The 27,941-nt window shown below is 37.5% G+C and overlaps 1 protein-coding gene across 1 annotated transcript in view; it reads right to left on the bottom strand.

The window, feature by feature from the left end:
* The window catches only part of LOC308707040 (neural-cadherin), a gene marked incomplete at both ends in the record, with an annotated part of 259,279 nt that overhangs the window by 93,325 nt on the left and 138,013 nt on the right, over positions 1-27,941 (bottom strand). Inside the window, 10 exons of the mRNA XM_081393095.1 lie at positions 142-1,765; positions 2,431-2,714; positions 5,976-6,119; positions 14,094-14,280; positions 15,973-16,100; positions 18,582-18,831; positions 20,420-20,587; positions 22,231-22,403; positions 24,159-24,329; positions 25,251-25,419. Of these exons, the coding sequence (XP_081249221.1) occupies positions 142-1,765; positions 2,431-2,714; positions 5,976-6,119; positions 14,094-14,280; positions 15,973-16,100; positions 18,582-18,831; positions 20,420-20,587; positions 22,231-22,403; positions 24,159-24,329; positions 25,251-25,419 (3,298 nt within the window). The remainder of the gene's footprint in view (positions 1-141; positions 1,766-2,430; positions 2,715-5,975; positions 6,120-14,093; positions 14,281-15,972; positions 16,101-18,581; positions 18,832-20,419; positions 20,588-22,230; positions 22,404-24,158; positions 24,330-25,250; positions 25,420-27,941) is intronic.

Genomic DNA, 27,941 nt, shown 5'->3' with positions numbered 1-27,941 from the left:
AAAGAGACCCAAGTCAGAAAGAAATTGGTCCTAGCAATTGAAAAAAAAACAACAACTATAATTTAATTAAATATAGGCCTAATTTAAACATTACCGACTCTTTTATCTGCCATTGCATAATTATACTGTTGAAGCCATTACCTCTGTGATAGTTGATGAACACTTTCTTCTGTCCAGCTGTGTGGGCGTGGTCATTCTCGTCACCAATGGTGATAGTGAGGATGTTCGTGACGGTCTTCGGTGGACTGCCGCTGTCAGTCATAATGACAGGTAGTAAGAACTGTTTTTGTCTCTCTCTGTCGAAAGCTCTCAGAGCGGTGATGGTGGCCGTGTCATTCCCATTATCCTGCAGGTGGAAGTCATTGCTGTAACGGTACTCCAGAGGCACAGAGAAAGAGAAGGGTGAACCATTCTCCTGTGAATCTCGGTCCACGGCTATCAGTAACGTGGAGCTCTGGTTGAGCCGCACGACCTGTGGGCCTACAACGTTCTCCCACACAACCGGTGCATACGCAGCTTCAAACTCAGGTCCGTTGTCATTGACATCCAGCAGAGCCATCTGGATAGTTGCAGTGCCAGTCAAAGGTGGCGTGCCGTGGTCTGTTGCAAGTATAACCAAGTGATGCTGTGTGGATGTTTCCCGGTCCAGCTCGCTAGCCACAGTAAGCATTCCCGACTGGTCCACAGAAAACAGATGGTACGGATCAGACTCCAAAGCAATGCTATAAGTGATCTCGCGGTTCAGCCCAGAGTCCAAATCGCTGGCAGCCACACTTGCGACACTAGTTCCTGGAGCGACATCCTCTCGTATAGCAGGAAGCTGCAGAAAGTGAGGAATAAAGACCGGCACATGGTCGTTGCAGTCTTCAACCTCTAGTGTGCAGTGCAGCAGGCTCGAGTACTGCATATCCTCCACTTTGATGGTGAGGTTGAAGTGTTGCTCGCCTGGTCTTTCGTAATCCAGACGCTTTTTTAAACGAAGAGTCCCGCGCTGCTCCTGTCGATGACTGACCATGTAAAACTTCTGTTCGGGATCACCGGCCACCACACTGAAGGTCAGCTGCCCGTTCTCTCCAGCATCCGCGTCCTCTGCGGCCAGCTCTATGACCACCGTGTTGGGCTCACTGCTCTCAGGGATGCGAACAGAGCATGAGCGATCCAGGAATCGTGGTACGTGATCGTTAACGTCTGTCACGTGTATAGTGGCGGTGGCTGTTCCTATCATACCTCCGCCATCTCGTGCTTCCACCACCAAGACATACGAGTCAGTCTGCTCCCTGTCCAGGCCAGACATTGCCACAGAAACAGTCCCAGTAGCAGGATTGATGCTGAACACATCCACTCCACTGTTAGCACCATTAAGGGCAGCGTTACCCACAATCCTATAGGCCAATACTGCGTTTTGTCCAACAGCCGCATCATCCAGATCAGTGGCTGTCATTTCCATGACGGAAGTGCCGAGCGGGGAGTTCTCAGCCACATTGCCATGGCAACTGTCTGGGGCACAAGCAAAAATAGGAGCGTTGTCGTTTATGTCCCACACGTTGATAATGACATCTGTGAATCCTGTTAGTCCCTCGCCACCCTCATCCGTGGCCAGTACCACAAAACGCCAAACTGCACGGGCCTCACGGTCTAATGTTTTCTGGGCATAAATCTTTCCCGTCACCTCATCAATCATGAATTCAATCTCAGCACCTTGGCCATGAAGGGAATACCTTAATGCCTCCTGGTCAGCATCTTTATCTGGGTCAGACGCTGTTACCTACAACATCAAAGAGAATATACTGAAGTTTCATTCTGCAAACTCCAGCATAAGTTTTATATACATCCAACTATCTATCTATATATCTATCAATCATCCATCTCTCCATCCCTCCATCCATCCATCCATGCAACTACTGTGTTGGTTATAGGAGTTTAAGTTTAAGTTAGGAGTGGTAATTCATGCAAAAATTCCAAACAACCCAGAATATTACAAATAATAATATCAAAACCCTCTAAAATCTTTCTTGACTAAAAAATGTAAAAGTTAGGAAATAAAATTACTCCAACAACTTTTGTATTAAAAGTGAGCTTCTCACATCTTTGGACAAATAGAGTGATGTGATGAGTTGCAATTCAAACTTCTAATAATTAACTTAATAATAATGCATGAATCTCTGGAGCCTTTATCAAAATCGATCAAAAGAACAAATCGATCACAGTTTTCACTATAATTATCAAACACATTTTGTTTGAGTGTTTGGGCAATTTCCAATGAATTGTTGTTGTATTAATTTATCAATGGAAGAATGCAGTAATTAATCTAGAGGAGCTCTAACATTAAGGAATAAGAGCCACAAAAAGTCGCTATTTTGAAATAACAAATATATGATCTGAAAATGAAGTATTCTGATATGTATAAAACAGAGAAACTAGAGACATTACCTGCAGCACAAAGACAGGGGAACCGTCCAGCTCCTCTGTCACGCTGCCATAGTATATCGTCTCAGAGAACACAGGTGCCTCATCGTTTTTATTCACAATGGTGACTATTACGGTAGCGTAATCTTCCCACTTCCCATCAGAGGCCAAGACGTGCAACTTATAGAGCTTGTTCTGTTCGTAATCCAGCGGCTGGGCGATGAAGATGGTTCCCACCTCAGGCTCCATGTCAAAAACACCTCCCACATTACCTGATGTAATCTGATAGCGCAACTTGGCATTGGCACCTGAAGAATAAGAGCAGTTAATGAAAAAGAGAAAAAATACCTCCTCTGGCCTGAATTAATTCTTAAGAGGAACAAAGCAAATGTCTACACTGACACTGGTGTAAAGGCTACTGAACAAAAAGCTAAAAGGTAGAAACTTCTAATATTGTAAAAATTGGTTAGTAAGAAAAACATTATCTATTCAAAATATAACAAGCTTTTTTTTTTGCAGGTGAACAAAAAAACTGCTTCAATGGCAAAGTAGCCTTGGAAACTCGCCACCATGGAAACATACTGTACACCAATAAACTTGAAATTAAGTGAAGATATGTCTACAATGAAACATTCTCTTCTGTTAATGGTATATGAAAGCATGAACTTATTTCTGAAACCTTGCTTTGTACTTGCATAGCTCTTGCCAGACAATAAATCAAAGGTCCATTCAGCTCAAGCTGGGCTTTTTTTCTAAAAATGTAAAAAAAAACAAAAACAACTCCTTCAAGACTTACAGCTCACAAAACCAGCCTCGTGTACCTTAAACCTTTTTTTTTTATTGTCAATGCCGCTGACTTGCCCACATTTTGCGATTTTGTGCAGGTAAATTAGACTTAATTAAAATTACTGTAAATCACTGATAGCTAAGTTTGATTAAGCAGAAGAAGGGTTCAAGAGAGTGAACTCCCTTTACTCACTTTCACGTCATTCCAAACCTGTTTGACTTTCTTCTCACGTGTGAAAGAATGGAGGACAATGGAGCACAAAGTAAAAACCATCTTAAAAGGGAAGAAATAATAAATGTTTGGATCCCCTGTTGAGCTCTGTTAATTAAACAGTGAAATATGCAATGCATGTGTTTTGAGCACGCCATTTTATTAAATTCTTTATTACTCCTTTGCTGTTATTTTATATTTAGGACTCAGAGCTCATCTCTCTGAGGTAAGTAATAAATGCAAAGAGACTTCATGTAAACAAATAACCCGGCTAAGCAAACAGTGCAAAAACACTTCTGCTTAACAATCCTTCAGATCTACTTGCCGTGTGTTTGGATATCCCTGCTGGTTCGAGGTTAATGAATAGGGAACGACACATTAGGAGCCTTATCGCCGTTTCATCTCCACCATCTCGTGTTGCCTTGGGTACCTCTACAAAATTGCATTAGGGAATATTTGGCGTATTTGCGTTTTCTGCTAATACACAGAATCAAGCATGGCTTCCTTATGAAAGCGCAGATGTACTACGACGGCGCGCCAGCTTCCCGTGGCTCTGCTCCAGTGGCTGCGAGGGTTAAGTCAGAGCTGCAGTGAAGGCTGAAATCTATTCATCAGGGTAAAGTTTCATGTCCAGCCACTCCAGGCTGTATTATGATAAATGACTGATACAAGAATTCCCTTCCTCTCCCCTACATCAAATCCACACCGAGGAGCATAACGTGGATTAAAGTGGACCGCAGGGAATTACGCGCTTCAGTAGTGCGTCTGTATATCGAGACAGGCTGGCTGATGAGTTATGTAGACTATACTCTTTGTGAGTGTTTCTGGAGTGTGTGATAAAACAAAAATATTATCCAAGGTTTGTGCATTGCTGGTTATCTTGGGAGCAGCATTTGTTCTGTTCTCAGGGTATATTGATGAGGAACCAACTGTCTCTGTGTCTCAGTCATGAGTGGTACAGATTTTATTGCACGAAGCAGAAGAATATGAGAGCAATAGCCTGGAGACAAACTCAAGCTCATGGGGACATGTTCCAACTGTGTTTCGTTAATATTATAGTGTGCTAGCCAAACCCTGTGAAAGGTATAGTATGCCCTAATATAGTCCAACTGCAGAAACTATGCATTTAACTAAATATTACAATTTTCATCTGAGCTTCCAAAATTTTTATTATTTTTTTGTTGTATTTTTAATCTTTTGATTTAACTTTTTTTTCTGAAATTAAACATGTATAATACAAATGTCTAATTTTCACCATGATTTATTATATATATATATATATATATATATATATATATATATATATATATATATATATATATATATATATATATATTTCTCCCTGAATGGCCTTTATAAATACATTTTGAGGATGTTTATTATAGGCTACATTTCCCTCATACCAGGCCAGGACTAGCCATCGGGAGAATTGGGAGAATTCCAGGTGGCCTGGCGACTGATTTGGCTAGCTGCCTTTTATTTCCTTTTTATTATTATTATTTTATATTTTTTGCCTGCCCATAACACCATAGTGATCATTTCCAAATTCGGCATTTAATAATAAATTGAAATCATATAGAGTAATCAATGCAACGGACTCGATGGAGAAAGCGGTCAGGTGGAGCAGAGAAGGTCTCAACGAACAAGCTGCAAAATTACTGACCTGTCCAGGACTTCAAGTGCAGGTCAGTTTCATCTGTAAATAGGCTACTGTTTTGTCTTCATCAACTTACTGAAGTATTAAACTGCTAGCAAATGTTAGCAGTAGCACCACTGCATTTTACATTTTAGTCACTCAAAACACTGTATGCAAAAAGATATCATTATAATCTATTTTAAAGTTCCATTAGTAATTTGGTAGAAAAATACAGGTATATACATCGGGGAGCTAGGGCAGACAACAACACAAAAATCATCATAATAATGCAATAATATAACATCTAAAAATATATCGTCATGATGTAGTTATTGTACTAACTTAGACAATTTAGAAAAATTGATTTACTATATTTGTATGAAATATAGATTTGTTTAGTCATTCCAAGATGAAAATGTTTTTTTTTTTTTTTTGCAACAAGGTGGAGACAGTTCTGTTCTTAACAGTAGACCTGAAGAAGTGACAGACAAATAGAAGAGACTGAGAAATATCAGGAAAATGAATAAAATGAAAAGGGAAGTGAAGTGAAGGTACAGTTCAAGGGAGAACCTTTCATTATTTAGCACGGCCCCAGCTTGAGGATTTAGACCTTTTTTATGTGATGGCCATGCAAGAAAAAACTGAAAAAAAAAAAATAAAATAAATACGGTTGTCTGTGGTTTCAAAATTGGTTGTGGCCTGAATGAGAGTGAGATTTCCTAGCCTGAAATTGTGTCCCCAGTCCGGCCCTGCCACAAACAGAAAATGTATTCACCAGGTGTTAAAGATCACACCTGGGCTGTGATATCAGGTTCTCAAATCTACAGTAAGACTCTCACTTTCACCTTGAGTTAACACTCCATATTTCCCACTTCCATCTACAAATGAGTATATTATTCTACCCATCAGCCAATGCCCCTCCTCATCTTCACCTACCTTCATCTTCATCATTAGCGCTGACTGTGAGGACGGTGGAGCCCACGTCAGCATCCTCATCCACGTCGACTTCATATACAGACTGTGCAAACACCGGCTTGTTATCGTTCACGTCACTGATGAAAATACGCACATACGCCGTATCTGATGAGAGCAAAAACACAAACAAGATTAGCAATCTGTGTTTGGATACTCTTATCTTTCCTTCTCATCTTTCTTACATTCAAGTGTTTGCCTCTCTCTCTCTCTCTCTCTCTCTCTCTCTCTCTCTCTCTCTCTCTCCCCCATCTTTGTAAAAATCTGCCATTTCTAATTCCATCAAGCTCCTGTGTCTTGTTTGTCTCATTCATTTTCTGTCCATCTTCATCTCTCTATCTTTCTCTCATGTGATCTACTGTATGTCGTGTCTGAAGTCATCAGGTGATGTGAAAAACCCTGGGGGTTCTGTTTACCTGAATTTGTGATGCTTTCCCCATGTAATAATTAATTATGAGAAGACGCATCAATTACAATCTGTTGCTGAAGTTAAGAGCAGTTATTAAAGAGATAGTTCACCAAAAAATGAAAATGCAGAGGCTCTTTGCATTGAGTGTAGTTTATTCTAGTACATTATAAAAAGTATGGAATAATAACATTTTTGTCATGACAACTCTGAGTGTTTGCCATGGTCATGGATATGACAATGTTGATATGTTTGGTCTTGGAGGAATAGATTTGCTACGCTGCTGCTGTTGCAAAGTAAGTAGAGGATTTATTACTGCCAATACACGACACACTGCTGTGAGAAAGGAAGACATGCTTCTGCTGTACAATATAGAATACATCAATTACCCGTAGCATATCTATATAGGTAGAGCTGTGGAAGGTGGAGGGTTTCTGAAAGCGCGCTGCAAACTGCTGCAGCAAATGCTGACCAAGTATTTGAAGGCTGAGCAGCGAGCTCATTGGCTAGTGATACAGCAGTAACCAATCAGCTGTGCCATATAGAGAATGATATGATTGCAAGCAGATTGGGTTAAAGACCTATCAGCCTGCACCATCTAGAGTTTCATTACAGAACTTTGTATATAGAGCAGTGGGATTCAAATGGCGGACCCTTTGTTCCACTCGGACCGTGGGACATTGTTGTGCCATTTTACCGGTTCTACAGACTAAAGTGAGCAGACCGTCAAAACAACGGAGAGGTTCACACCACAAGCGCTCAGGGTCGTTTACGGTAATGATCTTTCACCGCTATATCCTCTAATATTTTTATCTAGAGCCAAACGCGTTTCATTCGAGCCCTTTCCGCTCTGTGCGTGTTGCTTCTCTCTTAGTCGGGGAGCCAAAGTCTCAAAAGCTCAATAAAATGGGTTGAACCTGACATGGTCTGCCATACTTTTTATTTGTGTTTTTTTTTTGTTAAGTTTGACCCTAAGAACAAATAATTGGAGGGTCTGCTCTGCCGGAAATATCGCGAAAAAAAATTGTGGCCATTTTAGTGTATGCACCCTTTATTTTTTATAAGAAAAATGTGAAAATTTATTTTTTTCTTCAAATCCTCAGTGGGTTTGGTAGGCTGTCAATAAATGCATTCCAGATACACAGAACACATGTGCTGACAACATCCACTGAAAAAAATAACTCTTAAAACACATTTCTTCACATTTCTTTAATGCAAAAAAAAAAAAAAAATAGGCGTTTTCTCACTTTTTGGAGGAGGAAATGCTATCATTGTTTTTTGGCAAGGTATACACCCCTAGTACTAGAGAAATCACGATAGCAGTGCAGGGTTGGTAGCGAAATCACTTTTTTCAGCTCATGAAGTTACTAACCCCCTAAGATAAATTCCGTTTTTGAAATCTGGTGTATATCTGTATTTTTTTTTTTTTTTTTACAAAGTACTACGGCTGCCCCAATGGAAATGTATAACTGTTCTAAAAAGGTATTGTCCGGATGGACCTCCACTGGGAAGGAAATATAGAGACTGGAACTCTTGGAACTTTAATTGAATACCCCTGATATAGAGTGTATATACTGTATTTATTAAAATCATATATGGTTAAATGGCTGCCTTATTGGGACATTAGCCTACTTGTCTCTATCCCTAAAGGCCACATCTACACCTACCTCTTAACCATATTGAACCTGCTGATCAGTACACATGTCTGTTACATGTATGGTCTGTCTTCTATGTTTCATTGTGTTTTTGGTTTATTCCTGTGACCTAGTTTTCCCAAGTCTGTTCAATTAGTTATATCATTCACCTGTGCCCTGTTAATTTACTAATTACATGTAAGTCCCTTTGTTTGCTCTGTATACTTTAACCATTAGTTCTCCCTTAGGCTACGTCTACATTAATTAATTAATCCGGATAATTTTAAAACGGCGTTTTAGTTTAAAAACGCTCTCTGTCCACACTAGCGCTTTCCGACGATTCCGTGTAGATGAGAAACCTTTGGAAAAAGCCTGAAAACGCTAAATTCACCTTACTACGCATGCGTAAAACCTCACAAAAGCTCACTGAGATGATACAGACAGAAAAATAAATAATAAAGTTATCGCGCAATTCTTCTGACAGGATAATTTTATTTAGCAAAGTATCTCACCATTCACTGATGTGTCCAGGTCGCACTAGGTCACTATATGTTTGGTCTAAAACACAACTGCTCTCGTGTATTGCCGCAGGACAGTAAACGTGATTACATTTTCTGTCATCTTTGCAGGAATGTGATAAGAAGACTGTGCAAAGTAACATTTTAGCAACAGTGTAAAAGTGAATAGCACATAACAGGCACAACACCGGTATAAACATGAATATCCATTGGTACAATATGCATCACGTGACTAAACTTGCGTTTTTTTTTTTCTCATCGTTTTTAAATACCTCCGTTTTGACAGTCCACACTGTCAAATTTTCAAATTTATCCACTTCATCTGAACAATTGAGAACATTTTCAAAAAGCTTCGTTTTCATTAATACAACGCTGTCTTGGTGTGGACGGAAGGCCAAAACGGAGAAAAAAAGATGCGTTTTAAAACGAAAACGTATTAGTGTGGACAAGGCCTTCCTCTCTATTCGTTCTCGTTAATGTTTGTGTGGTTTTCTCCTGCGTTTCTCCTGGTTCCTGAATGCTTGTGATTGAAGTCTGTTTCCTGGAATTATTCCTCATCGTGTTTCTAATATACCACGCTACGTAACAATGTCCTTGAAAGTCCAGGAAGGGAGCCACATTTTTGAGCACATCAATATTGTAACAATATCAGCTGCATGTGTTGTGAACATGCCAATAAAAGCAAGGACATATTTAAAGTACAGGCCTATTAAATACATTATTTCCAATAATAAATACCTGTTGGACACTTTTTTTCTCTTTTCAAATATTTTATTCATTGTTTATTTAAAATAAATAACTCTGAGCTGATATGAGGAAATGAAATGGGAAAAGGGAGAAGAATGGGATCGAAAAAAAAAACAATCCCATTCTTCGAACTTGGGTCATCAATTTTGTCACTCATTTACTCTCATTTCATTCTGATTCTGGATAACTATATTTCTTCTGTGAAACACAAAAGAAGATATTTTGAAAAATGTTAGCCACCAAATATTTTTGGTAACTGTTTAGTCGTACCGTATCCCAGACATTTCTCAAGATATATTTGTATGTTACACAAAAGTAAGTCATACAGGTTTGGAAAGTCATGGAGAGTTTTTATTTTTGGGTGAACTACCCTTTGCATACAATTGTAAAAAAATGCACCGAAGAACTTAAACAAACAAACAAAGAAACATGCAGTGACCTTTTCAAAACCTTCAGTTCAGTCAGGGCTGTGAGAGGCAGATAGACTCGTAGATAAAGTGCCTGATTCGAGTCTTGATCCTGCTCTCTTTCTGGCGTGTTATGTTGTGTAAAAAGAGCACGGTATACGCTTAGCTGCCACTTTGTGACAGTTTGACATGTTGTTTAGAGCTCCACCATGAAGACATGGTCATGTTTTCCTCTCACAAATGCAGAGGCACAACTCTGTTGTGTGATTTTCACACAAACATTGTTTTTGTGTGTGTGTTTCCTTGTCACATGGATGTTTTTGACAGCATCTTAGTACAATTAGCATTCACGTGTTTCTGTGTAATTATGTGCATGTGCACATGTGACTCTGCTCATCAACACCCTGTGTCCTGTGTGATCGACCATATTTGACACTGCCACGGTGTCAAATTGATACTCCACATTTGTGCATCTCACTGCAGTTGTAAGTGTGTTGGAGCGCACATCTTTTCCTCTATTTGTAGTGCAAGGCAAACTGTGAGCAGACAGACAGCAGAGGAGGATAGAGAGTACTGGAGCAGACTGTTTTCTCTCTCAGACTGTCCCAATACAGCTCCCCAATACCTCCCCCTCCCCTCTGGCACCTTCATCAACATTTAAACCAGCAAGAATGTCACACACATGAACTTTTTTTTTTTTTTTTTTTTTTCTCTGTGTGTCTTGCTGACTTCAAGTGTTACAGTGTTATATAGGAAAGCTAAGAAGGAAAAGAAGATGCTTTTAATAATCCATACAATGAATGAAAAATACATTTCTGTGAGACTCTGGCCAGCCCTGTGGTTTAACAAATCCAATCAAACTGTTACGCTATCTATATTAAACGAGGATTATGCAATGTAATATTTTACGCAGCTAATGGAAAATTCCCCTGAACTTTAGATCCCATTTAGCTCTGTATGGTGAAGTCCCACTCCACACTGGTTACATCCAAACAGTTAGTCTATGAGGCTGACAGCTGTAATGAATCTCAAATTCTTTTTTTTATTGATAGCACCAGTCACCATTGTGGCAGTGACAAAGATGAACATCTAATATGGTCTGAATGAGTTTTAAATATTTAAGAGAGTCAGTTAAGTTGTAAAATGTGGATATCATAACCAAACGGTGTGTGTTTAGAAGTCAAAAAGAGACTAACATCACGACTGCAAGTGTGATTTTGCAGTCTGGTCTCATTATTAACCCTCAGAGGTCGGAGATCACGCCGGCGTGATCTGCTCGCTTTTTTTCCTTATGAGTTGATTGAGACCCAAAATTCTCTTTTGACTTTGATTTTACAAAACAAGTTTCATACATCAATCGATTCTGTTAAATGTGTATTATTTTTGTGTATACTCACAATAAAAACAAAGTGTTGTGCTTTTTGCCAAATAAAGAAAAATAAACACGAAGCGAGTTCTGCCTTCTCTCTGTCCCTGTAGTCCATTCTGAAACGCGTCCGAAAATGAGCAATATCTCAGTGAATACGCAGTCAAACAGGCATTCAGACACACAGGCATGAAGCTTGAATTCTCTTCTTTTTAATGAAGTAATTTATATAAAAAAAACAAATATTCTCATCTTGTGAAATCTGTATTAAAAGAGAGCGATTCCAGTCAACCTCATTAGAGCTAATTCAAATGTAATGTGACTCCGCCCACGGAGAGCGCGTGCTATTCAAACGCAAATGGCTGAGGTAATCCGCGCAATCCTGTGAACGCCCCTATCATCAGCATGACTCGTGAGAAAACCAAAACACCAGTTTATTCAGAACATTACTTCACCGTCTCGCAGCGCTGTGAGGAATAATGAGGAATACGAGGAATACGAGCTGAGGAATACTAGTAAGTTTTTCCTTCTCGGGTTTCTGTTTATGAATGAACGAACGGCATAGATGCGCGCTGTTTACCACAGCTGGCAAAAAAACAATAATACGTGACAGTTCTCCATTATGGACGCCAGCGCTCTAAAACTTTCACAGAGACCTCAAAACAGAAAGTACAAATCCTTTCTTTAAAACGAATTTCGTTTTGTATCAATTGTATCTTAATTTTAAAAATTTTTTCATTAACAAATTTCCTGGATTTAAAGTAAATATAGGCTAGCAATCACAACATGGTGCTTGAACTGGAGATCATCATGAATCATGAGCCTACTCGCCTCACATGTCTAAAAAATGTGAAATATATTTACAGAAAACTGGTTCTACACAAAACCATCCAAAACAAACTATGTATAATAAATGTGCATTTCTCCGGTGCGTTCACTAGCCTACTGCAAAGATCGCGAGCCTATCGTCAACGAATGATGATTTTTTAGCAAACTGTATTGCTATACTGAGATGAGTAAAAATCGACTGAAATAGGTTGAAATAAAATGTAGGCTATTTGTATAAGCAACGTGAACTGCAAATTAACATTTATATGCCCTAATATTTCATGAAAACAACATTACAGTCAGGCGAAATATGAAAGACAACACTTGGTTTAGTAGATTTGGGTACAGTTTTTACTGTAGAATATACTGCCACATCAAATAAGCTTTTGTTTAGCAATTTCTATATATAAAATAGCCTACTATTTTTGTCAAAAATAAAGTCATCAACTAAGATGTTTGTTGGCTATATTCAAAGTAATGAATACATAGATAAAATGTAGGCCTATAATCTTTTTTTTTTTTTTTTACAAAGAAAGAGTACACTTTAAATATTGTTGAAATTGTAATTATTGTTGTAATTGTAACCTTTTTAATAAAATAGCAAAACATATGTACAAGATAGATGTAAGCAAAATCTTAAATGGTCAATTTAAGTCTTCTTCTAAATATCCTTTGTCCTTGCATTGTGGCTCAGTCAGTTTCACACCTGTGTGAATGGCTCATCATTATGCAGAGTGGGTGGTAATTCAGGTGTAAACCACTCCTCGTTCACGCCCCCTCGCATATTGGCTTTTCAAGCAAAACCTGTTTTACATCAATTTAAATCAATGTATGTTTTTATGTGAACAATAAAGCAAGACTATTTTCACATAATTTTGAAGAAAAAATTCTAGGCGAGGACATCCATTAGTCAAAAGTCTTATTGACACATATTTACTATTTGTTTTGTGGCCTTATTTCAGAAATTTTAGTTTTAAGTTTTTTCAATATCCATGCATAAACATTATTCTCTCAAAAATGAAAACATGTACATTCACGTGGCTCACATATTATTGTAGCGCTGTTTGTGCTTTATAGAGTGAATTTACACCTTTGCCATTAATATGTTTATAAGCAACTGAAAAAAGCACAAATGTCAGGGCATGTCAGAACATCTCAAGGGCCCCAAAAACAGCCCAGACTCCAGAGGGTTAATATGTAAGTATTAATACGTAACATTTACAGGCATACATTTTTGTACGTTAGGATGGATGCTAAAACGTACTGTCATGGTATGTAGTGAACACGAACACAAATATGATGAAGGAACAGGAGTATTTTAATATAAGTTTCAGGCAACAGGCCTCTTTAACCAGTGTAATCACAATAATGTATTGGCAGTGGCTATTTGTACTAAGTGCAAATTGCGATAGATGTTATTTACACTAAGTGAAAATAGCAACAAGGTTATATTTACACTAAGTGAAAATAGCATATTTTCTTGCGATATATGCTATTTACACTAAGTTTTAAATAGCAACAGATTCTATTTACACTAAGTTCAAGTAGAAAAATATTCTATTTACACTATAAATAGCAGTATTTTTATTTTACAATAAGTGTAAATAGCAGTTATGCACGGATTTCTCATTCAAATGCACATCACCCAAAACACGGCATGTCGCGATCTGTGATGAAACAGACAGGAGCCAATGAGCATTTGATATCGCTGTCGTAAAATGTGTCGTAAAGCCCTTTGAGGCGGCAATTTTTTTATTTATAATGAGTGTGGGATTTGAACTGGATTAACAGTCAGTGCTGAGAATGGAGATGAAAATCGCTGAAAAAAGACTTAAATTTGGGTCTGGTCCTCACAATCACATGTATTCTAAAGATTTGGATTACAGCACATGAATAAAATGTATTACTTTTGTAAATTTATTTAACATTTTTGGCATATTTTATGGTTCTATTGTCTATACTGAGAAAACACCCTTTGTGCCCCATAGCAAACAAAATAAATATTACATGAAAAATAATGATTAAACGACTACAGAAATGTTATTAATTTAAAGGTTTTAAAGTTGTGTCTTGTTTATAATCCTTCAAAACAAGTATGCATTAAAAAAAAGTTTAATAAATGCGACTGAAAACAATGTCATTGATATGACAACTGAATACAATAGGCTTGTTGTACCTGAGTTGGGCTGTCCATGTTTCCCTGGCCTGGCTGATTCCCAGCCATCTACTGACTTCACTTCCAAAAGGTAGGATCCCTTGGTCTCACGGTCAAACACAGCCTCCGTAAAGATGGTGCCCAGCTCAGGATCAATGCGGAAATACTGATAGTCTCCACTTCGGTCATTCAGTAGAGAGTATGAAATCTGAGAGACACACACACACACACACACAAACACACAAACACACAAGAAATGGGGGTTAGAAGAAATGACATTAAGAGGAGAATTAGTGTGCCACCTGTCACAGAACAGTTAACAGGCTTGTGTGAAAAGTGCATTAATAATTGTCTTCCTGTGTACATGTTACAGCCTTTGTCTGTGCATATGTGTGTTTAAGAGAACTCCAGAGTACCTATCTAATCCCATGTAATTAAACAATCCAGCTTTTTTCTAATAATTTATTTACACAGCACTCTGAGCTAACGCTGAGACCTCCTGTTGCTTGTTCTGCCAGTAATGCCTCTCACGCACATTGGCAATTTCCCAGCAGGTAAAGCAGAAATCAGGGCCATTCAAGTTAAGAATAATGAAGTTGATCTAGATAGCCAAAACCGTTGAATTGATGAAGAAGTGCCAACTGCTGTTTCAACAAGCCCCAAACAACAATTATCATACAAGCTGTTCTGAACGGCCACACTAAACCAGCATGATGTGGGTATTAAATGATGCCCTGCCGGCCGCATTAGAGCCGAGAACTCAAATAAGAGGCTGAATTAAATGTAAACGGCATAATAAAATGATTGCAGGGGTCAGGTTAATAAAACATGCAACAAAACCCATCTGGCACAAAAGGGGCTGTGTGTGTGTTGGGTTGTAAGACAAAAAGAATGATATTATCTCTGTCTCTCTCTCTCTCTCTCTCTCTCTCTCTCTCTCTCTCTCTCTCTCTCTCTCTCTCTCTCTCTCTCTCTCTCTCTCTCTCTCTATATATATATATATATATATATATATAAATAATGATATATGTGAATGATAAATGGCATAATTTCAATTCAGTATCAATTCAGAAGGCCCCTTATAAGGAAGAGAGGGAAGAAAAATACTAACACAACATTTCCTCACACCCTTTTGAATCAGCCGACAGAACACACTACCTTAAAAAAAAAAAGCTTTCGTTCAGCAAGAACGCGTTAAATTGATCAAGTGATTGATCAGGTATAAAACTATGATGTTACAAAACATATCCCAAGTAAATGCTGTTCTTTTGAAGATTATATTTATCAAAAAATCCTAAAAAAAAGAGCACAACTGTTTTCAATATTGATAATAATAAGAAATGTTTATTGAGCAGCAAATCAGCATAGTAGAATGATTTCTGAAGGATCATGTGACACTGAAGACTGGAGTAATGATGCTGAAAATTCAGCTTTGATCACAGGAATAAGTTACATTTTAAAAGATTAAACTAGAAAACAGTTATTCTAAATAACATCTCAGAATATTGCTGTTTTACTGAATTTTCAACTGCAGCCTTTATGAACATAAAAGACGTTTTTTTTTTTTTTTTAATCTCTGAACAGAATGTATGCGGTACAGAATGTTATTTATGTAAACAATAAATAAATCTAAGACGTACAGTATATCATGTTTGCCCTCCCACTGAAATATGACACAAATAATGCAAAGAAACAGTAGTCAATGTTTTATCAGTATAAATAAGCAAGTTTTTGCGGTCATAGTGTGATACAGTGTATAGAGTATTCTATTCATCCTAATTTTACAGCTCTTTCAACAGTGAGCATAATGCTTAGTATAGTGTATATGTACAGTGTTTAGATGTATATGTATATGTGCTAGGGTGACTAGCTAATTCAATAGAAAAATACAATTTCATACCTTCCCATTTAGCCCCAGGTCAAGATCATTGGCTGACACCTGGAGAACTGGAGTCCCAATTTCCACCCCTTCAGTCACAGATGCCTCGTATATGGAGGAGGTGAAGAACGGGACGTTGTCATTGACATCTGTGAATAACAGACAGCCACACGGTCACATTATAATTAAAACATCTCCATATCGGTGGGCCCAGGTTGAACACCTTTACAAAAACTAAACAGACAATTGATGTAAAACTTTTCATCAGTTTTCTTTGGTTGCTGCATAAAGAAACACTTTTTTTGATGGCTTTATTGTAGGTCTGTTAAACACTGATATGAATCTTAGGTTCTCTGTCATTCAAAGAAACTGAATAATGTGGCCTTGGTTACAGAGAACGGCAGTATTCATGTGAATCAAAAACATTTTATTACATATATGTGTTTTTTTTTTTTTTTTTTTTTTTTGTTCTGCAGCATTAACACAACAGTTTGGCATCTTAAATATGTGGAGATTCAGCCACCTGACTATGAAAGTGCAGAAATATCATTTGGTAGCTTGAGGGAAATTAAAACACTGGCTTTCCATCAGAACAAATCAGACTTATCTAAACTCTGACATTATGTCTTATCTAAGCCTTATTACATTAGTGGATTCTGTGTGTTCAAGAGGAAATTAATACCAAGACTACTCTTCTAAAAAGTGCTTCTCTCAGTACCAGAAGGGACATGAGGACATTGGAATTTAGGGTAAGATCTTTAATGGGTTCAATGATTCCAGACACTAATCACCATCTGATGCACTTTGAGGTTTTAATTTTCTATCAGCCAAAGCCGTAAACCATGAATTAAACAGGAAGGCCAAATCCATTACAACCTCCTCCCTCCAGCACTCCCTCGTTTTGCTCTCTCTCTCTCTCTCTCTCTCTCTCTCAAACACGGCACTGGCTGTGCTTTTAAATGGAGCAAGAAGCACTGGTGTAAATAAGTCAGAAAGAACAGAACAGATTAATTATTTGTCCGTGGCTTATGCTGAACGATAGTGTTTTACCCTTCAGATCATGGAACTGATCCTGATCAGGTGCAAGTGTCCTGCTCCTACAACTCCAGATGCATTAACATACATCTTGTAAGTACTATAACTGTAGCTAGATCATTATAAAGAAGCAGTCATAACTAGGGGAGAGCACAGGGTTCATCCATGAAGAGAGAGCTAGATTAACACTGCGGGGCAAACTCTAAATTACAGGGGGAAGTGGTAAGACTTCCTGCAGTGGAAGAGATGAACACAGAGGAATACTTAAGTAGAGGCAAACAGGGTGGGATGAAATAAAGGCTATTAAAGAGTTGTGTGTATATAAATAGGATGCATTCTGCAGTGATCAGAACTTAAGAGCATGAATGGATTATAAAAAGAAATTAACAAGTATGAGGACAAGGAACTGGAATTAAAACATATTTTATCTCATTTAAGATGGATTAAAAGCTGTCATTTTAAATGTATAAAGATATAAAGACACCTCCTTGTAAATGGTTTTGATGTGAAATAAGAAAGTTCCTTTAAGAAATATACAAGGTTTGTAAACAAGCTTGTAAACCAACAGCACCACAGGAACTACACCCACATTTCACTGTTAACTGAATCAGTTCAGTCTAACAGCAAATTGTATAGATGTAATGTTTATACGTACTCTAAAATCTGCAATTCAGAGAAAATATCCATTTGCGTTGCATGTATTCAGAATATTATCTGTAAGCATGCGAAGAGCTGCATTTCATGTACACGCTACCCTTTGGATTTCATCATAATCAACATGTTCTGCCGGATACATCAAAGCCATGTTGAGATGTTTCTGGTCAATGTAACATCTACATTATGTCCTTTATTTTAATTTAGTTATTAACCACACGCATTGAGTCCTGCTTGTGCATACAGAACAATGTACTTTTGAATCTGATCTGAGTTCAAAGGTTTACATGGAAGTAACTTTCTATGTTTAATGGTTTAAAAAAAGACCTCTTTTAAATTGGATTGAGCTAAATCAGTTCACATTAAAGCGCCCCTATTATGCGTTTTTGAATACCTTTCATGCAGAGTGTAATATAGCTGTTTGTGAATGTAAAAGGTCTGCCATTTTTTTAAAGATCAAAGTGCATGACATATTAAAGATTCTGAACTGCCTGAAACGAGTCATCAGTAATTTCAGTCTCATTTCATGTTATAAACCCTACGTCACCATTATAAAAATTCAACCATGCATAACCTCCATAGGTTTGCAACACATTTTCATAATGCCAGCTCATGGTCAGCAGTGTAGGCTCTCGTAAAGGAGGGGTTTAGAGAGGCTGAATCTTCAAACAAATCTTTTTCAGACTCTGAGAAATGAGGCGATGCACAATGTATATTATGAGAAAATAAAAGTGTTTTTTTTCACCATAGATGCATGTGAACCTGTTGTAGGAGACCTCCAAAACAAAACGAGGAACCTTTAAAATAGCATAATAGGGGCACCAGGGAATGTTTGTCATTCTGGTTGACATATATACTAATAAATTGCACATATACACTGCCATTAATAAGTGTAACATGTTTCACATGACAACCTCTCATATACTGTAGATGACCTTTACCTGTGATGTTTATGTGAACGGTAGTGAAGGCCGCCAGGGGTACAGGAGCCACGTTCTGAGCTCGAACCCTGAGCATGAAGTTGCGTGTGATCTCATAGTCCAGGGGCTCTGCAACAAGAATCGAGGCGGAGCCATCTTCACGATTCGGTGTTAGGTAGAAACGAACAGGCATGTTGCTCTCTGGCACCAATCCATCCTCCAAGTTATAAGTCACCCTCGGATCACCCAGCGGAGAAGTGGCCTTGATAGTCTGACAGGGGAGAATTGGATTAATATTCATATATACACTACCCGTTCAAAAGTGTGTGGTCAGAAAGATTTGAAAGAATGAATCAGGTTTTTTTCAGCAAGGATACATTAAATTCATCAAAATCGACCGTAATGACTTTTACACTGTTACAAAAAAGTAATATTCGAAATCAGTTCTGTTTTTTAACGTTTTATTAATCAAAGAATCCAGAGTTATTTTAGTAGTCATAGTTATTTAAAATTGTAATAATATTTCACAATATTATTGTTTTACAGTATTTTTTATCAAATAAATTCAGACTTGAGCATAAGAGTTTTTTTCGACCACAAACTTTTGAACAGCAGCCAATTTCATATATAATATTCATATATTTTATAATATTTAATATATTCATATAACTATACTAGTCTATTTAAAAATAATAATACTAAGCAATGTTATAAAAAAACACATTTCAGCTGAACAAAGCAGGTTGATCTGCATCTTAAACATCAAAGGCTTATCTTTCTGTCCTAAGAGAATTTAGTTGCTGTCTTTAAATATAACAATTGCGAAACTCTCTGTTAATAGGGCAACTGTAAAGAAATCACCAGATCAATTAAATACTCCTTATACCAACAAGAACACAAATAACATTTAAATACAAGATCAACTGGGAGAACAGCAAGCTTTACCTCAGAACAGTTTTCTATTTTTGTCTTATTTCTTTTCTTTTTTTTGTCCTTTGTTTGTTTATGCTTCTCTTCATAAAATCCTCATCTGCCTTAATAATGGATTTAATGACAATAAATGTATTCCAGGAAATTCAGCAAATGAATACTTTCAGTGCATTTGTAACCAAATGAAAATGGAAAAAAAAGGAGATGTCCATAAATTATCCAATGACTCAGTGATTGGCTGACTTCCTAAATAGTGCATGTAATGAAGCAGCATCCTTAAAATTTGAAGCAGAGAATCAGATGATTCATGCTAGGGATACAGAAGCTCTGGCAGAAGAAAATAGAAAATCCTACAGCATTTTACCATTAGTTTTAAATGGACTATGTGAGTGTGTGTACATGTGTGACTGTGTGTACTTGTGGATGTGTTTTGTGACAGGCTGTGTGAAGACTCTGTGTGGTCGAGCAGAAAGCACAAACTGTCAGTTGTAACCGCCAGTACATGACAGTAAAGTCGACAGTGTCTGGGAACTCAAGCCCCTCAAGGAATACCCACAACCTTATTGTGGGATTAAAACCTATCAACATCCATCATAGCATTCCTTCAATGCACACATAAAAGACATAGTAATTAATGGAGTGCCTCACAGGTGTGCCTCAAAGGCCAAAGTAATAAATCACTTAGTAGAAGCTATATGTTTATTTTGCCTCTTGCCTTTGGTCCTGCATTCATAGTATATTTAGCATTGGTGAAATCTACATCTTATGTAATAAATATCTGTGGAATCACTGAAATTCATAGCTTTTTACCCTGTATGGCTTTGATCCTGTTATTAATTGAAGTAAAAAACAGGCATAAATCTGCATAACTGACATATCTGTAGAGCTCTAGTAGATTATAAGTGTTCAGCGTTATGTTAAGTACATACCACAACTGGAGTGTCTCTGACAGTGTTTTCAGGTATGACGACCTCGTATTTGTCTTTCTCCCACTGTGGAGGCTGATTCTTCACATTAGTGATTGTGACTGCCAGCTCGACTGAACTGCTCCGATTCCCTCCATCTGTAGCGATGATCTGCCTGCTGATGTAGGTCCTCTGGAAACAATCAAACACATTTATTGATGATCATGTCAAATACAATGTAAAATTGGGAAAATTTAAATATACTAAAACAAGGGTTTTCAAACAGGAGCCTAGGGTGAAATATTTGAATTAAAAAAAAAAGAACACAAAAAATAGCTTTTACAAAATATTTTAGGGGTGTCAAATTTGGCATGTTAGCTTAAGTTATTAAATACTTTTAACAAAATTAACTCATTTAAAGATTTTGATGATAATCAAGCGTAGCGACAGCTGAACCACATCTACCTATAGGAATACGACGCCTATGACTGTATTCATATTCATACTCCTTCAGCATTATCGTGTTTTTCAGGAGCTAATTACCCTCCTCCATCCCCAGCTCCTCCTCTTGTCCAGTCAATATGGCATTCTGATTCCCCTTGAATCAGAATAAATTCTCAAATTATGTTGTACTTTAAAATCTTGAATTAATAATATCTTCAATACATTCATGTTGGTTCTGTTCTGTTTACCCCAAGGGGGGTTATTGCTGCTCTCCCTGCTCTTATCCATGCTAGGCTGCATGGATGCGCAGGGAGTTCTTGCCCAGAACAGAACCATACCACCAATTCAAACTGTATACTAACTGCCAATCGTATTTGACGATAGTGGTCCTGACAGAATTGCTGTTTCAAAGTGTATAAAAACAGAAATCATGAGATTACAGTAGTTTTTTTTTTTCTTTTTTTTTTTCTTCTATTGACAGTCACTAGGTCTTAACTAAAATACACACTCACAAAGCTGTCTCAATTTATTTTTAAGAAGTGGGTCCTCCGGAAAGAAAATCAGAATATCCTTGGCATCCAGAAATTTAAACAATCCCAGTACTACGACACAAAGGATGACCTTTAAATGGAACTGTGTCAACAAAACAGATAGATACATCATTGTATTTGTTGTCATCTCACTGCAGATGCATACATCTGCTTCGAAAAAGCAGACCATCTGCATGTAGAATGATGTGAAATGACAACTAAACAATTTTTGCCCACTTTCTGTAATCGCAAAAAGAATGTATGCAAACGCTCAAACGCAGAGAAACACAAAGTCACCATATGCACCAGATGACACAAGATCTTGGTATTCATACAGTTACAAAGATCTTTTGTCAAAGGTTCTCTCACACACACAAACACCCCATCAATAACCTTTATTAATGCTTAAACAAGTCCTTTGTATTTCAGTGCAAGGTCATTTCAGATATCAACTTTACAGAAACAAGCAGAATCCAAAAAATACCTTGTTACCATCTTTATATCATCTGAGCGGAGTGCTGTGAGAAACTCATGTAGACCTGCTAAATCATTCACAATGCGGCATCTTAAAACTTCACACAAGAACTACTGTATATAAAATTCATGTTGCAAATGCAATTTTGGATTTCTTTCCACACACCTCAAACTCCTGCCCTCTATGAGGGTTTAATGATGAATCATTCTGCTGGAAAGTATTCCTGAGAAAGCTCAAGTCTGAAACTTGCTTTTTAAAACTCTTCGACTGTGTGGAGCACCCACACACATTCACACAGGTGAACTCAAAATCACTTTACATTTGAACCATGAGGACTTCACTCGGTTCAATCTGAGCCCAAGCTGGCTTTTTGGAGCAGGACTGACCTGAGAGATAGGCTGGTTTACATAGATCCAGCCAGTGAGTGGATTGACTCGCAGATACTCCGGCTGCTCCTCGGACATGGAGTAAGTGATCACCGCATTAGTGCTGTAATCATCATCGTGTGCAGCCACTCGCAGAAAACTGGTACCAATCATGGTGTCCTCGCGCAAGAAGTCTGTTAGAGGGAAGACACCGGTTATTTAACATGCACTGGAAACACTGTTTTGCTGGTGCGAAGATGAAAAGCTTTGATAACTGTCATATCCACCAATCCTATCTTTGAAATTGCATATGAAAGACACTTAATATAATCATAAATGAATCAATCAGTTTCATATATAATTCTGTGATGTAGTGTTAGGAATATGTAAGGAAAATTACTTTTTTGATCAACCAGCTTCATCAGAAAGATCATGCTGGTCGACTAACAACAGAAGTTAGTCCACCACCTAAAATTAGGCTAAACCAATACAAACCAGCATAACGACAATCTCCTTCATGTTAGTTAGTTTTTTTTTTTTTTTCTCTATAAGAAGCTTGGAGAGCAACAAGAAACTTTTGAAGATTTCTTGGTTTTAATTTCTGTGATGTCCCAACACATAGCTCCGCCCACACTGAAATCTCATTGGACTGAGCTAGTATTGCTCATGCATATAAAACATTGATGAACGAGGACACACTTCTTGTGAAAGTTTAGAATTAAGGTCTTACAAGTTAGTTATCTATTTTTTTTTTTTAATTTCTTTAAGATGGGTCTGACATCAAGTCAGATACAAAAAAAAACTATTTTGAATCTAAAAAAAAAAAAACCTGATTACCATTTGGCTAACTTCTAGTTGGTCAAACTACTTCTTAAGACACTTAACAACTATAATAAGATAGTTCATCCAAAACTGAAAACTGTCACCATTTACTCACCTTCATCTCGTTCCAAACTCATTAGACTTGGAAAAATCTTCAAAACACAAATGTTATATTAAAGTTATATTAATTGAAACCTGAGTGGTTTCTATCCCTTCATTGGAAAAAACACACAAAAAAAAGTAATAAAGGTGTCATAAAACAAATCCATATGACTTTATCGCTTTAATCAAAGTCTTATGAAGAGATACAATCCTTTTATATAATGAAGAGATTTAATTTAGGCTTTTATTTTTTACATATAAATACACGTACACAGAGACTATCACACGAAAGATAGTCTGCATGCAAACCTCATTGTACAGCATGTTTACCATACTGTATGTGTTTGTATGTGTCGAAACATATAAAGCAACACTATCTTTTCAGAAGACTTGGATTAAAGCACTCGATTCATATGGATTTATTTTTACAATGCCTTTACAATTTTTCTTTAATCCTTTGTAAGTTTTGGTTACCTGAACTTTCAAAAGAAGAACAGAAACAAGAAGTTTAATTTAAAATATCTTAATTTGTTTTTTGAAGATTAAATAAAGCCTTTTGAGTCTGGAAGGAAATGAGGTTGAGTAAATGTTGACAAAATTAATTCTTTAACATAGTGGCCTTGTTTATGCAACTGTGTCCAGATACTATATAATAAACCCCTCAAGTGCCATAGGGAAAAGCATGAGTTGTGCATAAGAATTCTGAATTTAATGAAAATGGAAGGCATGTGTTTTAGTTTTATACTCTTCAGCTACAATGCGTTGAAAGAAATCTGATTTGAACTGTTCTGATCAGAGATAACTTTTTAGTGGTTGTGTTTTGTGATTTTCGTATTTGATGTGGACATTCTTTCTTTTCTTTCTTTTTTTTTGCTGGAATCTTCCCATAAAGCACCTGGCTAGGAAACGGAATCTTGGAACAACATGGATATGTAACTACACTTAGTGCCTATACTTATTAGTCCTGTACAATTCAAGAGGTATGAAACATAAAAGATGCTGAAAATAAGTTGCTTATTACTCACATTCGTAGCGCAAGTTCTCAAATTTGGGGTTGTTGTCATTTTCGTCAAGGATCAGAATGTTGAGTTGGCAGATGCCTATGAGGGGGTCCGCCGCTTGGTCCGTGGCCGTCACCGTTACTGTATACTCCCTCTGCCTCTCCCGATCAAACTTCATAGCAGTTACGATAACACCTGAAATAGTACCTCTGTTACCATGGAGATTCTGTTCACCAATATACTCTATTCTATTAATATATATATAGAAAAAAAAATCCACAGTCCTACAAATAATTCAATATAGTTGCCTTTATTATACATCTCCATTTAATCTTATATAATAAAGAACAAATTTGTCTTTTGAAATCAAGCAAAAAACATTACTTAGACGCACAGCAGTATTGTGGGAAATATTCTTTCATTTTTGTACTTTGAGTAAGAGAGTCAAATCTCTCAACAGTTCCCCATTTGCATTTGAGAAGTCATTGCAAACGTGCCGCAAGTTTCTCCCACTGCAAACCATTCCTATTTTCTCTCTTTATTCTCCTCCATAAAAGACACAATGATTGATGTCCAATGAACAGTTCCATTTCATAAAGCATTCCATTTCTTTAAGAACGGGGCTTGACACGACACATTTAAATACTGTCTTTTCTCTCTCTTTGAGAGTAGGCATGTTTTGAAAGGCTATGATTAAAGTGAATTAAACTCAAGTTAGAATTCATGAAAATACTTCAAGGTAGACAGACGGACAGACAGACAGAGAGAGAGAGAGAGAGAGAGAGAGAGAGAGAGAGAGAGAGAGAGAGAGAGAGAGAGAGAGAGAGAGAGAGAGAGAGAGAGAGAGAGAGATAGAGAGAGAGAGAGAGAGAGAGAGGAGACAAGATGATGATGATGACATTATAAGACAGTGCTTAATGAGACATATTTAAAAAAGGTTGTGTTAACTAGTTACCCCATCAAAAAATAATGAAAAAAATTAAATTTTAAATCCAGTGACTTATCTCAAATGATATCCAATGACAATGGAGTCATCTACTTTCATGCTCTTAGTACAGTTATTGGGTGTACACTGAACCATGAATGAGCATTGAATAAGTGTGCTTGAATCGTTACCTGTTTCTGGTTCAATGCTGAAGGCAGGAATAGTGCTGTCTTTATGCATGAAACCATATGTGACTTTTCCATTGGCTCCTTCATCAGCATCATCTGCATGGACCTGCAGCACAAATGTTCCTGCTGGCTTATTTTCCAGAACTGAAGCCTTCTCCTTATACTCTGCACACTGTGAGAGGAAAAAAAGAAAAAGAAAAACAAACAGTTAAAGAAAAGGGTAAACAAAACATAATAAGGCTGTTTACACTCTTAAGATGTCTCCCAACGGACCAGATCACAAGTGGCCAGCCGAGATGCATTATTGTTTACACCTGGTGGAAATATGCGTCTCAAATGCATCTCCAGTCAAAATTTGGCAACAGACTTTTAAAAGCAGGATCTCTGAGGGCCACTGTGTTACTTATCTCTTTGGTTATGTTGAGATTCATCTCTGTTTTATAATTGAAGTGCCCTTGAATCAATTCCATCCCACTGAATCTGTGGAGACGTCTGGAATAAGCCTTGATAATTCAGCCATGCTCCACCACCCACACACCTTCTTTATCCTCTCATGTGTGTGTGAGTGTGCGTAATCGCAAAAAAATAAAGCGCTGCCTCTCCATTACTTTGCTCAGCTTAGGATAGCTGAGGTTAGATGTGACTCTGGGAAAACAAATACAATAAATAAATCAGTTTAAAACACATGGCGAAAATTCCCAAATCAGTCCAACAGCTTCTCCTTTGATGGCCACTTCTGACACCTAATTAATAACAAGGGACGCGGTCCTGTCTGTGATGGTCTTTCATCCTGCAGCTAGCTAAAGGCGCCTGACTCTGTGTTGTTCAATCAGTAAGGTGAGCGTGAAATCCCATAAGGTCGGAAGTGGAAACATCAAGCGCCGTAGCACTCGTGAGTCCATCTCACTGACCTCCTGAAACCTGGCAATAAAACACACATGCTGTGGGTCTACAATTAAGATAACTTCTCAGTGGAGATCCACAGCCTCTGATGTTCACAGATCCACGGGAACGGCTTGATATTTCAGAACACAGAAATGACGGGGGAATGGGAAAGAGGTTCAGGTGGGAGTTTTATAAAACAAACAACAATGAAATTCACTTCTTAGTCACAACTCTTTTCAATCCTTAAAAAGATCATACAAAGGTATTCTAGGAAGCTAGAAAGGCAGGAAAAAATAGAAAGCATAGAATGAGTACAAAAACAGAATGGGGTTAAAATATCTGAAGCTGAACAGTGGCATTTTTTATTTATATATACATCAATTATTTATTTATTTTGTTTTGAGAAGTCTAGCTATGAGGTCTTTCAGCAGAGCAAGAACTGCCACTTTAGCTTCCCCGCGCTGGCTCAAAAACTAAAGAGATGTCTTGCATCTCAGTGGACGCTAATTTACTTCACACCCTGCCAAGAGAAACTCAAACAAAATGCTCCACAGACCTGAAGAGAAGTTTTTAAGTACTAAACATCGGCCCACGGCCAAGCATCACCTCACCTCACTGTGCAGCCTGGGGAGATTAAATATCCTCTAAACATCTCCAGTGTTGCACTCAACCCATATTTACAGGAGACATCAAGAATCAAGCAGACCCATAATGATTCAGCACATATTTCAAACACTTAATTAAAACAGTCTTCAGCTGATCGAGCAGCAGCCCATGTTGCCCTGCTAATAATATCTCATGAGGAAAAAGAAAAAAGGGGGAGTGGATAAAATGGAAAGTAAAATAAAGAGGCACAAAATACATATAGCGAATATGCAAGAGAGGGAGAAAAGACTAAAACTCTGTTCCAAAACCTACAGACAGCATTTGAAGGTGTCATAGATGGGTTCCTTATGCAAAGGTTGTTCAGAAGGAAGACAGCTATTCTATGCAGGGCCTAGAGATAACTTTTTCCCCCATACCTGCGCCAATGGCTGGTGAAATTTATACTACAGGGCCGTTGAATGCTTGAATCTGATTGGTTGACGAACGTTCTAAGGTGTGCATTATTTTCAGGGAAACGCACAGCTAAAGTAGTTCCAGGCAGGTCTTGACCGCATTACAGTTCCATATCACTTCGCGTAGTTAACCGTAATAACGGAAAATAGGATACAATTCATAACAAGAAAAAAAACATTTAGCCGCATGAGCTTGATCTGGAATTTTCAGTGTCTAGCTTCACAATCAATGGAAACATGCAGTTTAATTTGAATAAATAAAGTATATTCCTATCTATAATCAATAGAAAATTAAACTGAATATAGGCTAAATAAATGGATAATCCTGCAGCACGGATTATTATTGCAGATAATATAACAAATAAATAATTATTGATAGGCCTACTTGTTAAAAGGGCTTTGTGTTTCATTTATTTGGCTAGTCTGTCATCTGTCAATAATAGAAAAAAAAAGAATGAATTCGAATTAATTAAAAGGAATTTAATTAATAAATAAATAATAATATTGACGCACATGCTTTTCTGTCTCATTATTGCAACATCTCTCTCTAATAACTGCATTAATAACTGGGGACACACTTTAAGGCCGGTTATGAATGTAATTTGATACGTATGACTGATCATGCCCAAACGCGTGTTCAGCGCGTTCAGTCTGTGTTCAAAGTCGGTGTTTAAAATCTGCTGCAGTCGATGAAAACAGTCAGAGAATGTGTCAGCTAGTCGTGTGTCCCCAGCATTAGTCTGCTATCAGT

The sequence above is a fragment of the Scardinius erythrophthalmus genome (assembly GCF_964197995.2).
Source record: "Scardinius erythrophthalmus genome assembly, chromosome: 2".
In the NCBI taxonomy this organism is placed as follows: Eukaryota; Metazoa; Chordata; class Actinopteri; order Cypriniformes; family Leuciscidae; genus Scardinius; species Scardinius erythrophthalmus.
The sequence above is the reverse complement of the archived record's forward strand: the minus strand, read 5'-3'. Positions and strand labels throughout refer to the sequence as shown.